At 41.7% G+C, this 13,519-nt stretch overlaps 1 protein-coding gene across 8 annotated transcripts in view; it reads right to left on the reverse strand.

Moving 5' to 3' along the window:
• LOC135499005 (transcription factor 12-like) overlaps window positions 1-13,519 on the reverse strand; it is a 90,192-nt gene that overhangs the window by 12,204 nt on the left and 64,469 nt on the right. For 4 of the 8 annotated variants that reach the window (XM_064789604.1, XM_064789602.1, XM_064789603.1 and 1 more), the window contains exons 10-20: window positions 13,403-13,493; window positions 12,683-12,831; window positions 10,931-11,155; window positions 9,608-9,686; window positions 9,394-9,470; window positions 8,828-8,884; window positions 7,948-8,034; window positions 7,574-7,696; window positions 2,588-2,832; window positions 1,797-1,847; window positions 752-829 (exon numbers count right to left, since the gene is read on the reverse strand). In XM_064789604.1, coding sequence (XP_064645674.1) covers window positions 752-829; window positions 1,797-1,847; window positions 2,588-2,832; window positions 7,574-7,696; window positions 7,948-8,034; window positions 8,828-8,884; window positions 9,394-9,470; window positions 9,608-9,686; window positions 10,931-11,155; window positions 12,683-12,831; window positions 13,403-13,493 — 1,262 coding nt within the window. Of the gene's footprint in view, window positions 1-751; window positions 830-1,796; window positions 1,848-2,587; window positions 2,833-7,573; window positions 7,697-7,947; window positions 8,046-8,827; window positions 8,885-9,392; window positions 9,471-9,607; window positions 9,687-10,930; window positions 11,156-12,682; window positions 12,832-13,402; window positions 13,494-13,519 lie in introns of all 8 variants that reach the window. The other 4 variants (XM_064789608.1, XM_064789607.1, XM_064789606.1 and 1 more) reach the window with 4 other exon arrangements.

The following is a 13,519-nucleotide window of genomic DNA, read 5'->3' on the forward strand; positions in this document are numbered from 1 at the left end:
AAAGACAGATTCATCGGCGGTGAGGGCCAGAGTGCTGGATCATACGTAAAGTAACCGGGTCTGTGATGCCCTCTATCCATGATCAGATGAAACACTATTGCAAATTTAATTTTCAAATAATCCTTAGTTGTATCAACATGCCACTGCACAACGTCAGCATTTTTCACTTGAGTCGCAAGATGGTGTAACAGCACAAGCATAACCAGCGTCATATCACCCTCTTGTAAGACCATTCCAATGATAATATCACAATTGGTTCACTTTTCAGTGAACCAGTCAACTATAACCCAACATATTTGGAGATAGAGGGCACCACTGGAGTATCCACAATTCCTCATGCACCAAAGCCACTAAGACATAGAGGACCTTCACACACTTGGGGTGTTTACTTTTTATGGAAGATTTCCAAAGTCATTCGACTTCAAGTTGATAAACTGTTTCACTGATGGTATGAAAACATTTAGGCTTTGCTTGGCCAGCAAGCCTACAAACCATGGACCTACTGGACCCCATACAGGAGTGGCTCAGCCAGGTTGGGTGGCTTCTCAAGCATGTTAGGCCAGGTGGCATGATAGTGAAGGGCTGATTGCAGCTACGGGCTGTCTCCGACTACAGCAACTGCAGGACACAGTTGCCACTCAAACGTACACACACAGTGTTCGTCCAAATTGTTTGAGTCACAAATCACGTCATAAACCCCCCAAGTGTGAAAGGCTGTCATGATTCCAAACCGAGCCACGGCGTCACTTACTTATTAGAGTCGTCGTCACCACCATCGAATACGAAGCTTGCCACTGAGACCAGATCCTTCAACCTGTCGCTAATCATCCTGAATTGAAAGGGAAACATGTCTCAAAACGAGGTTAAGAGGGCGCCATCTATCGATGACAAATGGAAACATTTATGGTGATGAAATATTTAGATTTTCTTATCATTTTAAGACAATGCTAATTCAATATGCTACACGATGGACAAAGCTAACAAATTCAGAGTCCCGTCTTGTGACAAATATGCTTTTCTCAGACAAGCTTGACGAAAAGCCATTTTCAACTTTCATCAATCGATGCCACATTTCTTCAATGGAGCAAGTATAGAGGAAGACTTTTGTCATGAGCAATAACTCAACACACTCTACACAGAACTTTTCAAGGAAATGAAATGTTAGGCAAGAAAATCTTGTTTTGAGACATGTGATTCAGGTAAAAACGAAAAATGTGAAATAACACTGATAAATGGATAAAATCCAGCATGCATTATCCAGAGTGAGATTATTTACCCTGCGCTATTAGACGCTGTCTCACAGTCAAATATTTGCCAATACTTTCCGACATGCATATCGCATGGCCAAATGCAACCCCCCTTCCAACCAGGAAAGTGTTGTTCCCAAGAAACTACTTGACAGACTATTTTACTGAGCATCACAAAATGGAGATCTCGTGAACAAGTATCGTATTCAAAATACCAATTTTTACCATTTTGGTATAAGATACTTCAAAATGTGAATGGAAATAATCGAGTTCAAGCCAAAAGTAAAAACCAAAAACCAAAATTGCATTTCTTAGTATTTTTTTACCAAAAAACAGACTTTTCAAAAATACACACTTGTGATTCAGAAAAGAACATTTCTACTGAATAGGATTAAGATTACCCAAAATTTGCATTTTTCACTTGTTTTTGAAAAAAAGTCTTTTCCAAAGTACACACTCGTATTTCATAAAACAGAATTTCTACTACATTGGATTAAAATGACCAATTTTTACCATTTTGGTTCAAAAACATGGAAATAGTATCATTACCTTGCCATGTCCGCACCGGCCTGGCTGCCATCCGGCGCATTTTGAGTTTGTCTAAAAAGTAAAATTTCAACACAAAAATAGTATTCCTTCATTTTCATACAACCTTTCAACGCAACCTATGTACAACATCTACATGTATAGCAAGCGATATAATTAGCATATTCATGAGGCATGCAAATGACCTAATTATTATTCATCATATGCAAATGCACTCATCATGGAATATCTCTCAAACACATTTTTAAAATTTTTTACCCATGGGTGCCCAATTCCTCCCAAAAAAAACATAATTGATATTTTTTATTCTTAATAACGAAATTTGGTTCGGGGTAAAATGTCATCACTCTGGATAATGCAACACCATACCAGATTCAAACAGATTAAACCTTCGCCTCAATTTAACCCGCTACCCAAAACTTCCTCCCAATAAAATTCTAAGAACTATTGCCCAGCTTAGAATGACAGGTGATGCAGGTTGCAGAAGCAATATGGCAAGGCCTCCCCAGGACTATCAAGATGATCTCGGAGTCTTCAAGCACTTGTTGAAGGAGATTGTGCTCGAGGCCCGATACTCTGATCAGCCGCTAGGTGGCACACCGTTTTACGCTGTGTATTGCTTCCGCAGACGCATGGACACCAAACAAGGCGACGTCGACGTGCCACTGAATATTCTCAGCTGAGAAATGGGCAAATAAAACCAGTGGTCCCACCAATTAAACAAAAGTTTACTTTCCCAAAAGAAAATGATAAGACCCACAGCATAAACCAAGCGTAGAAGCATAAACTCATACCTTGGTCGTTTAGAAGGTGGTCCGGATGAGTCGCCCGCTGATGCCTTCGTGTCCGACTTTAAATCAGGCTTGATTTTAACATCATCGTGATCGCGTTCCCGCGTCCGCGATGACTTTTCTATTTTTATGCCACCATCGGTTGTTTGTTCATCTGGCCTTTCCGGTACTGGTGGGAAACCGTCGACGGTATCGGTGCCTTGGTTTGATGGCGCCCGGTCGTCTGACAACGACGGGTGGGATCCAGGCTGGAGAGAGAAGATGACAAGTTGGAAATGGCCAGGGTAAACTGTGGGGGGGGGGGGGCAACCATCCTCGGGATCTGTGTGTGTCATGTTTGTGTACGTCCTTGTGAACCACCCAACCAAAAGCACCACTGTTGAGAACCCACTGCATCCCTACTGCTTGTTTACTCAAGCAAAGTCCTCCCCCTCCACCAACCCCACCGTAAGTTTGCCCAGAGAGAGGATGCTCCCTCTCCCCTCCACCAACCCCACCGTAAGTTTGCCCAGAGAGAGGATGCCATTATTGTTTACACGAAAGCCTCGGGCAAAGTATGACTCCAAATTGTATACTGACAACCCAAGGTGATTCACGCAAACAGGAATTTCAGAATGCTAAATAGACTCGAGTGAAATAAGCAGTGTAGTTGTTAGCGGTATAGTTGTTAAAGTTCTGGTTGTAGTAGCATGGCTATGATAGCACTTGTTTCCTTGGCCCGTTATCAGTATAGTTCCAACGAGTGTTGTAATCATGTTATAAGGTGTGATGTACTCATATCTTATCTACTCATTCAATTGAACACAGTATTACTGTAAACTCTCTGATTTACGTGGCCCTATATTTCTCAAAAACCTCAATTTTGCGTGTTCTTGATGCTCTTTGTATGATCACACTGGTGCTTCTCAAAGGTGAGATCTTATGATAAGTTATCATTTCACCCAATTAAACCTGTGATTATACTCTCCAAGAAGATCTAACGCTTCACCACAGGGGGGTTATCTGCGATGCTAATTTCTTTCTCAGCCTTGAAAGCCAAGAGATTGCTTATAAATTTCTTTGGTAACAATGTTTTGGAGAGCATTTAGCTCTTGTTGCTACAGAAGGCCATGAACAGTGCATCACAGAGTAGCCTACATCACTGGGCATGCTTTTCACCAGAAATTCTTTAAGACGAGGATATCCGGTACATTAGTGTAACTTCCAGAACATTAGTTAATGGGTCAAGTTTCATTTGTTATTTCTTTGCAATGCAGACCACAGTCTGTTTCCTGAACATTTCAGAAACCTTAATAACAACCCAAAAGTGACACTGATCAGTGATTATGACACAAATGGTACCATTAGAAACTGCTCAGTGAGAGCTTTCCAAAGAATGGTCATGTCTACAGGCTTTTAAATGGTACCATGAGAAAGTGTTTAACAAGAGCTTTCTAAAGAATAGTCATGTCAACCAGCTTATCATGGTACCAGTGTTCAATGAAAGCTTTCCAATGAATGGTCAGGTCATTAGGTTACGATAAATCTGCCATTATAGACAATTTTAACCCCTTTCCTTTCAATATTTCAATACACCTACCAAGGTATACCAAGGTGTAGAATGCAACCCGTGATTCCCGTATAACCGACTGTACATATGATTGGGACTACTCTGGGTATGAGCCACATGATGTGAGGACGTCGTCGCTGCTGGACTTGAACAGTTCGCCTGCGAGTGTGACACATTATGATTCGACACATGATTCCCGTAGCCAGAATAGGGGGCGTAACTGGTATAGGTAGAGTTCATCCCCGGGGTGTAACCTGGTAAGTTTTGCATTGATGTCCCCTGGCCGACGGCGTGATTGACGTCCCATTGTGAACATCCTCCTTGTAATGTTTGTAATGGTGCCCCCTGTTGGAGACCATTCATACTCCACTGCGGTGAACACCACATCTTTACGACGCTAACTTTCAAACGATGAGGTAGAAATGTTGTGATTCAGACATGAATCAGTGCATCAAGTCTGGAGGACTTCCTTCAAGTCACAAGCTGTATTCTCAAGTCAGCACCTCTAAATCCCATATAATGATCAATACTTGTAGTTGTCAGCTAAAACAGCCACCTCATATGAATCGAGAAGAACATTGTGATAAAATTCAAAGCCAAAAGTATCGACAGAATAACAATAGCTTGTCGAAGTGTCATTTGGATCGAGTCAGATTTGCCACAGACAGACGGAACGATATTGATTTGAGAGAAAGGTTTTCAGTATTACATTCACGAATGTAATTAGATTCCTTCTGAAAATTCCTGAAGTTGAACCAATCCGGGTTGTTGAAATGAAAACAGCTCACAAGGAAATTTCAAGAAATCAAATGGGAACTTAATCCAAATACGTGTTCACTTTCCACAAATTGTCTAACTTTTCACTTTGAAACACAATGAGATGTAATCCCTGCAACAGAAGGAACTAGCGACAAGAGTTGACCAACAAGTTTCCTCAAAAGTTGAAATCAAATGGCATCAAGTCAAACTCTTTCTTGAAAGAATCCAATTATCCAAAATGTCCAACAAACAAAGTATTCCTTTAAAATAATCCTAAGAAATCGACAAGAAATAAGTAATTTCAAGATTTCTGCATGCGTGTGAAGTCTGAGATGGCAAAGGTAGACAACTGCCTTGCAGCTCCTCTGACAACACAATGTGCTTGAAGCATGGCAGCATCTTTCTCCACCGATGATCGAGAGGTAACTCACATCTGGTTTAGATTTCCATGCATAATGTGCATCTTCCAACCAAAGACCTGAACCCAAGCCAAGCTAGTGCGTTAATCACTGCCAGATGTGGAGAGCAGGCAGCGGCCAGCGTGATGTCAGAATTACCATTAACCCCCTTCGAAAAATATTTTGATTTTTTTTCCCCTCAGATTTCAAAACCAATGGTACCATTAGAAAGTACTCTTGAAGATCTTTCTAATGAATGGTCATGTTATTGAGTCCAGATTAAAGTTTTTTCCTTCGCATTTTTGATAATCAGAGGTTTTATGATAGCTTCGCTTGGGTTGTATGTATTGGAAATTCTCAATAGATCTATTCAATGAGTTTTCCAGTTCACAGTCAATTCAAATTCACTGCTTGCTTTTTGGTGCCTGTGTAGGGTCAGTTAAGGCCCAGTCTTTCAAATGTTAGCTCGGGCCTCTGGGCACATATTCAAACTTCCCTAGTTATTTCTCAGCCCTCCCAGTTAGTAGGCCTACTCCCATAGATCACCCAACCTGTCCCCCAGGTAATTTCCCACAAGAAAGATGTTTAGACAGGGATTATAACCTGTATAATCTTACAGGATAATCCCCATTAGATAATCCCGCTTAGGGCATCAAGAGCTCCAGGGAGGCTGGGAATGGCCCATTAACCCCTTGGCCCCTGCTAGCAACATACAGTTAACCCCTCAATCCTTGGGTCAATCTCTCAGACCTCTACTAATACCACCCCCTAAATCCTCAGATCAACCCTAGGTAGCACACTTCAGGTTAGATTGGGATCATTAACGCGTAGACCCATGCTGATATTACAGCATCACAGTTAAATCTTCGAGAATCATTATTTCGTGTGGAGGCATCAAAGTCCACCACAGTTGCAATGCTATGAACCCTTTGATTCCAAGAGGGATCGAACAGTTATCATCCTCTCACTAATCAGATAAAGCAGACGCCCCCCAGGAGGAGAAAGGTCCATGGGTCGTCAACAAAGGAGTCTTTTGGGCCTAACTGGGTTAACTTTAGTACCCAGTGTCACATTCCTGATGGAGAGGAACACATGTTGTTAATAAATCTCCACTGACAACGGTAAATAAAGTGTCTCAGCATCCTGTCCCCTCTGATCTCTCCACAATCAGAACCACATGTTCAGGGTCGGTATGTTGCTCAAGTATCTTTTGGAGAAATATACTGTAAGCCAAATGATTTTGGACTAAATACATTTTGCAGGGGTAGTTTCTCATCAAAATACCAGATGTGTTCCAAAGTTCAATGGTCAATTATCAAAAGTTACGATTATGGAGCTCTTTTGTGACCCTGGGTGATGAGATGGAGATTTCTTGGCCTGTTCAAGTCCTCAAATCAGTGACTGATGAGCCAACATATCTGATCAAGTTTACCATCACCAATAGAACTTCACAATTTTCACAGCTGGTGTCTATGATGAGGCAGAACGAAGTGTGCCTATGTGCAGAAACATCACAGAACACTTTTTGATTAGCCCTCGTTAAGGATGTGATCCTTTGTCTCCGAAATGATGATTAACAGACCTATGAAGGACAGTCACACTTTTGCATACCACCATCACCAGACATGCTCCTCCCCTTGCATTCTACTGATGACCTCTCTTTTGACCAAAGATTCCAGCGTGTCTATTGTGGCTGGTAACAGATGTATCAATTTGACTCACAATCGTGATCAATCTTTCACACCAAATAGAACCTACTGTTAGAAACAAGCAACGATGAAAAAGCAGCGTTGAAGGGCGTCTTTTTCTCGATCAACGGTATCAGTCTCTCTCAGGACAGTATGCTCGCCTAAACAAACCTGCCACAGACTACATGAGATGTTTTCACTGCAAACAAAACTGCTGTATACCACCGAGATCTATGGCTGAACGTCTGCGAGTCGTTAGCCCGTAAAAGCTTGTTGGAAAAGGCGGAATCAAGGTAGCTTATTGACGATTTCCATTTCGGAAACAAAGTGGTGAGTTTTTTTGAGTAATTGCTGAAAGTTGGATGAAATGAGGATTGTGATGTTGCATTTTCAGCCAAAAGTATTCAAAGTCGTCTGCTCAAAAGTTATAAATACCGTCTGCTCCAGAGGAGGACCAACCTTTTGCATTTTGGGAAAAAAATTGAAGAAATTCTCTTTATGATATAACACTTCACAACTTTCCTTCAAAAATTTCACCAAAAATGCCCCCAATTTGAAGAAATTTTAAAATGAATTACAAGATTTTCCAACTTACCATATGTGACTCCATGGATTGTGGGGGCATTCCCATGCCACTGTAACCAGGCCCCATGTTTACCATCATACCGTTGGAATGTGAGCCCGGCGGACCGTGTAACATTTGCATGCCGGGCATGATCTGAATGAAAATTTCAATTTGAAATCATTTTGGCTCTTATTCATTTCAATTTTCACTTGGTTAACAGTTCCTCAGCAACAATCAGGTCTTCATTTTAAAAGCGTTTGCACTTTTACGATGCTGCAGTTCACTGGTGTCATCTTGTCTCGGTTCAAAGTTTACATCGCCAGCGTCCGGTCAAACATTGGGACATTTTCTGATCCATCCACAGACCTGATGGTTACTCAAGACACTACAAGTTGGTGACATACCTGTCCTAGTAATCCAGGCATCTGTCCCTCCGCGTGGCTCCGTAACACGTGTATGGCATCGTCCAGACGCTCCTCCATCCGACTTTGCTGTGGCGCGGCATGAAAAGACGAAACAGTCATATTGAGAACATCGTGCACTTGGAAGGATGCAACATATACAGGATGTCACGATAAAGTTCTTCAGAGCATTAGTCTGATAATTATGGTGATCATGTCTTCATTGAGCAAAGCTGAAACCAATTCGTTGGTGGCTATGGACATTCTAATGCCTCCAATTTATCTTTTATCATCTCAATTTCATTTTTTTATCATATTTGTGAGTCTCAGCCATGGCCAGGTTTGCCTTACTCCTGCATTCATGTCATTGGATGTAAAATTGTATGTCAACAGGCAAGCTGAAGATGCACAATGGTTCAACGCATGGGGCAATACCAGCTAACACAAGTTCATGGAAAGGACAGTGACACACATCAAACTTCAAAAGCTACAAGGAAGGGTGGGTGGGATTTTTCTTGGCGAGGACACATGGGTTCTGGGATGGGTTGTGTCAGCACGGGATGTAACATGTATTGGCACAGGCTCATTTGGATTTGTAGGAATATTGGGTAGACAATGGACATTCTCACTGATTGGTCAAGAAAGTACATTAAATGAACCAATCAGAAGGCTCTCTGGTTGGTCAACCGATGGGAGGAGGCACTCTAAATGGACCAGTGATCTCTGGCTGCAGGGGTGAGGGATTTGATTGGTCAAGCATCAACAAATGGATGAGGAGAATCATATTTGAGTTTTGAATTGGGATGGAGGAATTTGATTGGTCTAGCACTGACCAATAGGAGAGGAGCACTCGAAATGAACCAATCATCTTCAAGTACATTACCTCGTCATCGCACATTAGGTGAATGGGGTTATTGTGAAGCTCATCCAATCTAGACTGCTATTGGTCGAAATGTTAAAGGTCAAAGGTCAATGAAATGCTATTGGTTGAGAAAGTAAGGTCAAATGTTACTGGAGGAAAGAGAAAAGCATGCTGGTTGGCTATGGTCATGCAATCATATTCTAACAATTGGAAGGGAATGACTTCAGGCGAACTTATTGAAAATTTTGAAATCAAAAACAAAAATTTAGTTCATAAGAAAAGTTTTTATAGGGAACAAGATGTGTTTCTTATTGGATGAAGCTGAACTGAGAATATAAGTTTTGAAAATGAAAAAACAAATATTTTTACACCAAAAAAACAAAATGGGAAATGCAACTACGGCGTTTATTGTAATCAAGTAAACGTCCCAGGTTGAACCAACCTCGTACCCAAACATCGAATGCGTTGGTTTTTATGATGCTTAGAGCAACGTGTACATTTGCAATGTACAGTAGATGCATTATTGGAGCAAGTGTTTGAGCATAGGGCCGAGGTTGGTTGATTCTATAAGATGTTCATTGTCTTACCAGTGAATGAAGATGGGTCTCAAACTGGGACGAGGTAGAACTTTGTGTGGCTGGTCGCGACCATTGACTAGTTGGGCCTGGAAAAGAGAGAGATGGGTTGGTTATGCCTGCACGACAAGTTTTGACTGAATACTAAAAGCACTGATGGGTTTGCAACACAAACATACACCTACTTAGTGGTAAACGGCGGCCACCGCCATGTTGTGTAACTCACCTGACATAGGAGGGGGAGAAGATACAGGAGTTGACGGGTTCGATCCATAACTGCTACTAGTATGGTCTGTTGAGTATATCTGAAAACACAAAAGAGAGAAATGTTAGGTTTTTCTCCTTGTTTTTCATGTAGTTGTCAATTCTTGCAGTATTTCTTGTCTCCAAACTTTCCTCCTGCATGTCCACTCTTGAAGACATTTCTCGTCTATCACAACAGCAGTGTGTGCACAGGATCCATCACAATTTACTTGCTCCACTAATGTGGATAGGGTCTCTAACATACCCTGGTTGAGGCACAGGGAACTAAGAATCTCACGACATAGCAATCTAACTCGAGTGACTCATCCAATAGTGTCGGTTTCCTCCCACATAAATCACTCAATTCTGCTCAGCTACAGCAAACAGCTTCATTATATTTTCCCAATTCTGGACCGAAATGAGTTAATTTTCTTTCCTAACACTGTGACGGAGAGTACACTAACTAGCCAGACCACCTACCAATAGTTTACACCCACTATCTCACATGTCAAACAACGGAGACTTTTTCCGTTCAAATCACAAATAGTTTTGATAACAGAGCAAATTTCAAGCCATTCATTTTTTTTCAAGAGCATTTGACGGGAAACAGGAGTAAAGGAACTACGTAATGACCAAGATGTTGATTCATTTCTAAGCTTATTATTGGTGGAAATTTCTCCGCGAAGTTTTTAATCGTGTGGCAAATTAGGATATGATGGGAGGTTAACTGGGTTGGTGACAGACAGGATCAATATTTAAGGCTCCGCTCTATACTCTTCCGTCATCGGAAAATCAGTTCCCAATATTCAAACTCGGAAGATACATATTTCATGCGAAGAATCCAGTTTAAATGCAGACCTTTCTTGGAAACCAACAAAAGAAATGTCCGCATTGCGAATCCTGAATTTCAAATTCACAATGTCACAGATGTTTAACTTGAAATCAGTTGGTGGTCTGCTGAGAAGGGAAAATTTCTTCAAGTTGAACTTTTGTTGCTTAGCAAAATTGATATCAATACTTTAAACAGTTTAACCCTCGAAATATGGACATTCAATCTGTAAATTTAATGTCTTGAATTCAAATTTGGTCCAAAATCTTGAAGGAAGTTTGAGGTGTTCATTTTGAACAACCTTTCTTCTTATTTTTGATCAAAACGACTGCCTGCGATACCCAGAACTCCTTCTTTGCTCACTATTAAACATGGCCCTGCACTAAGTCCATCTTCAGTCAATTTTGTCATAATCTGGAATGAAATTACCCCCAGTGCCACCTTGTGTCTAAACATGAAACCAAGTGCAACACTCACTGAAGCTAGCGCCTTCCCTAAAGCATCGCCTGTTTGCTGTGACGCCGATCCCTGGTTACTACGCGACGCCATGATATCCGATCCGTTGACTGTTGGGGACGAGGTTGAATACGTAGTTGTGTTGGGCATCGTAGAGCGCTGGAAGGAGCTCATTGGTGGAAGACCTGAGGGTGACATCATATTGTGTGCGGGATCATGGTTTGGGGACATGGTGTGGTAGGATGGCTACAAGTAGAAAATTGGCACCATATTTACAAATTTTGTGGAATTTTTCCGAAAAATTTGAAGAAAGTTGGACACTATTTTGTTCTTTTTGTAATTTTTGTGTGGCGTTTGACAAAAGATGCTGCTTATCTCCAAATATTCTGTGATATTTCGAAGAATTCATGGAAAATCTTCAGCAGATGGTGGCGTCTGCTCAATGAAATGGCAACTTTTGCCTCGTCACTGAGACTGACTGGTCACCTTTTAGAAATGTCCTCAGAAAAATCTTTGGAAAAATGTGTTATCAATTCAGTTTCCTCTGGCATTTTCAGAAGAGGATGGAAACAAAGCAAAAGGGGAAAAGGGGAAAAGGGTATTTTGATATAAGGAAAATAAACAAGGGGAAATTCATTCATTTGAAATAAGGAGAGGAAATAAAGAACAGTTTTTAGTATGAACCACCACCAAGACATGAAATGTTTCAAGGCTTTCACTTAGTTGGAGAAGAAACATCAAGCTGCCGTGTTCAAATCACTCAGCCATTTTGGGCCAATTGTGACATTGACCCAATGTCAGCGGGTGACCTTGACACTATGTCAGCAGGTGACCTTGAAATCAACCATTCTGTAGACAAAGTAACCTTCACCATGTTACAATGACCTCAAGTCAAGTAGGTGACCTTCACATCAACAGTGACCTTGACATTAGATCTGGGGTCAGAAGATGACCTTGGACTTATTTACTCTTCACCACATTGCACACATGTTCACAGGGGTAATGTTTAAATGTCACTGGGGTAACGTGAGAGTTCCACAAGCGGCCATCTAATGCATGTTTTTGGGGGGAAAACCTTGCAACCTCGTTCCTCAGCAGCCAAAGGTCGAACACCGCTAACTAAACAAGCAGAATACGAAGAACATTTCTACGTCACTGTCGACATGCTTTTTTTTAGGTGTCTGTTTTCTCTTCAAAACAACCAAAAAGGACGGCGAGTTTTAGGAGAAGATCGACCAACCTGACGTTGAAATGTTTCTCGACCAAGCAGTGTTAGTGAGTGCTATGATCATGTGTTAGTGATGAAACATGACACAAGGACAATGTCCCCCCCCCCCCGGCCTGTCAATCTATGGGTTGTACACTACTCATTCAACCTCCACAGTGGGTATGCATGCAATTTATTTGGGACAACACAGTCAAGTGAACATAAACAGGAAGACACCAAACTAGGGGCACCCCTTCCCTACCCTCACAACTTCTGGAGCCTCATGCACACTGTCCCATCACTGCAGCATGCAAACAGTTGTACCTGGCCATCAACTACCAACTCACACCAGGTGGCCGCATGGCAGTTCAGTCATTAGCAATGTTAACCCTTTATGGAAGGCTGTAAATGCTCTTCTCTCAACAATCACTTTGATTACACAAATTGGTTTTGAGAACTGATTAAATGGCTTCAGCTAAATCGTGAACCCTGTCGCCGCAAGGCTTGTAACCTCCACTTTGTTGGTGTTGATGCTTGTCATGAGGGCGCCACCTCTTGGTACTTACAGTGTTCTCGTGCGGCGGCATATTGTGGTGATGCATACTGTTGTAGGACGACGGCGTATGCCCACCACCGCTGTGGATCATATTTGATGAATAGGATGTTGGCGGCATGCCGTTATTCGACACCCAGGGATCCGCGCTGTGCTGACCTTCTGAAACGAGAACGAGAATAGAGGTCAAGGTCACATGGTAAGGAAGAATGCATCAGAAACGCAATCCGGTGGCAGTGACAGAATAGAGGTCAAGGTCACATGGTAAGGAAGAATGCATCAGAAACGCAATCCTGTGGCAGTGACAGAACTTTCTAATGCCGGTAGAAACAGTTGCCTTTTTTCCATTTTTTGAGAATAGGCCTACATTTTAAAAAGTGACATTTCTTTCAACAAACTGTGACACTGGAAGTGAGGTCAGATACCTCCTTCCATCTGGGTTTGATTAGCACAGGAAACCACAACACGTTTCTTTCACCATTTTTGACATCTGAAATGAGTGATCATCAACGAGGTCAGAGATCAACACAACGAACATTCATTTTTCAAGCGTTAAACTTTAGAAACCCAGGTAACCACACCATCAATGAATTGAGAGATTATACAGAGCTTCCCAGAAAGAAGGTAATGTTGCTCTAAATATTTAACCCATTCAACCGAATTTTCAATTTCTCTCAAATCAAGAGCAGTAAGTACCCAAGGACACACGTAATCTAAAGAGAAGTGTACTCACCGACATAATATGAGTCTCCATAAATATTTGGTTTTGGCGAGGTATAGCGGGGCGAGTCTTGGCCAAAGTCATCAGGGCTCGGCGAGTAAACCTGGAACCAGGACGAGAATATTACAT

Source organism: Lineus longissimus, chromosome 14 (genome assembly GCF_910592395.1).
Source record: "Lineus longissimus chromosome 14, tnLinLong1.2, whole genome shotgun sequence".
NCBI lineage: Eukaryota > Metazoa > Nemertea > Pilidiophora > Heteronemertea > Lineidae > Lineus > Lineus longissimus.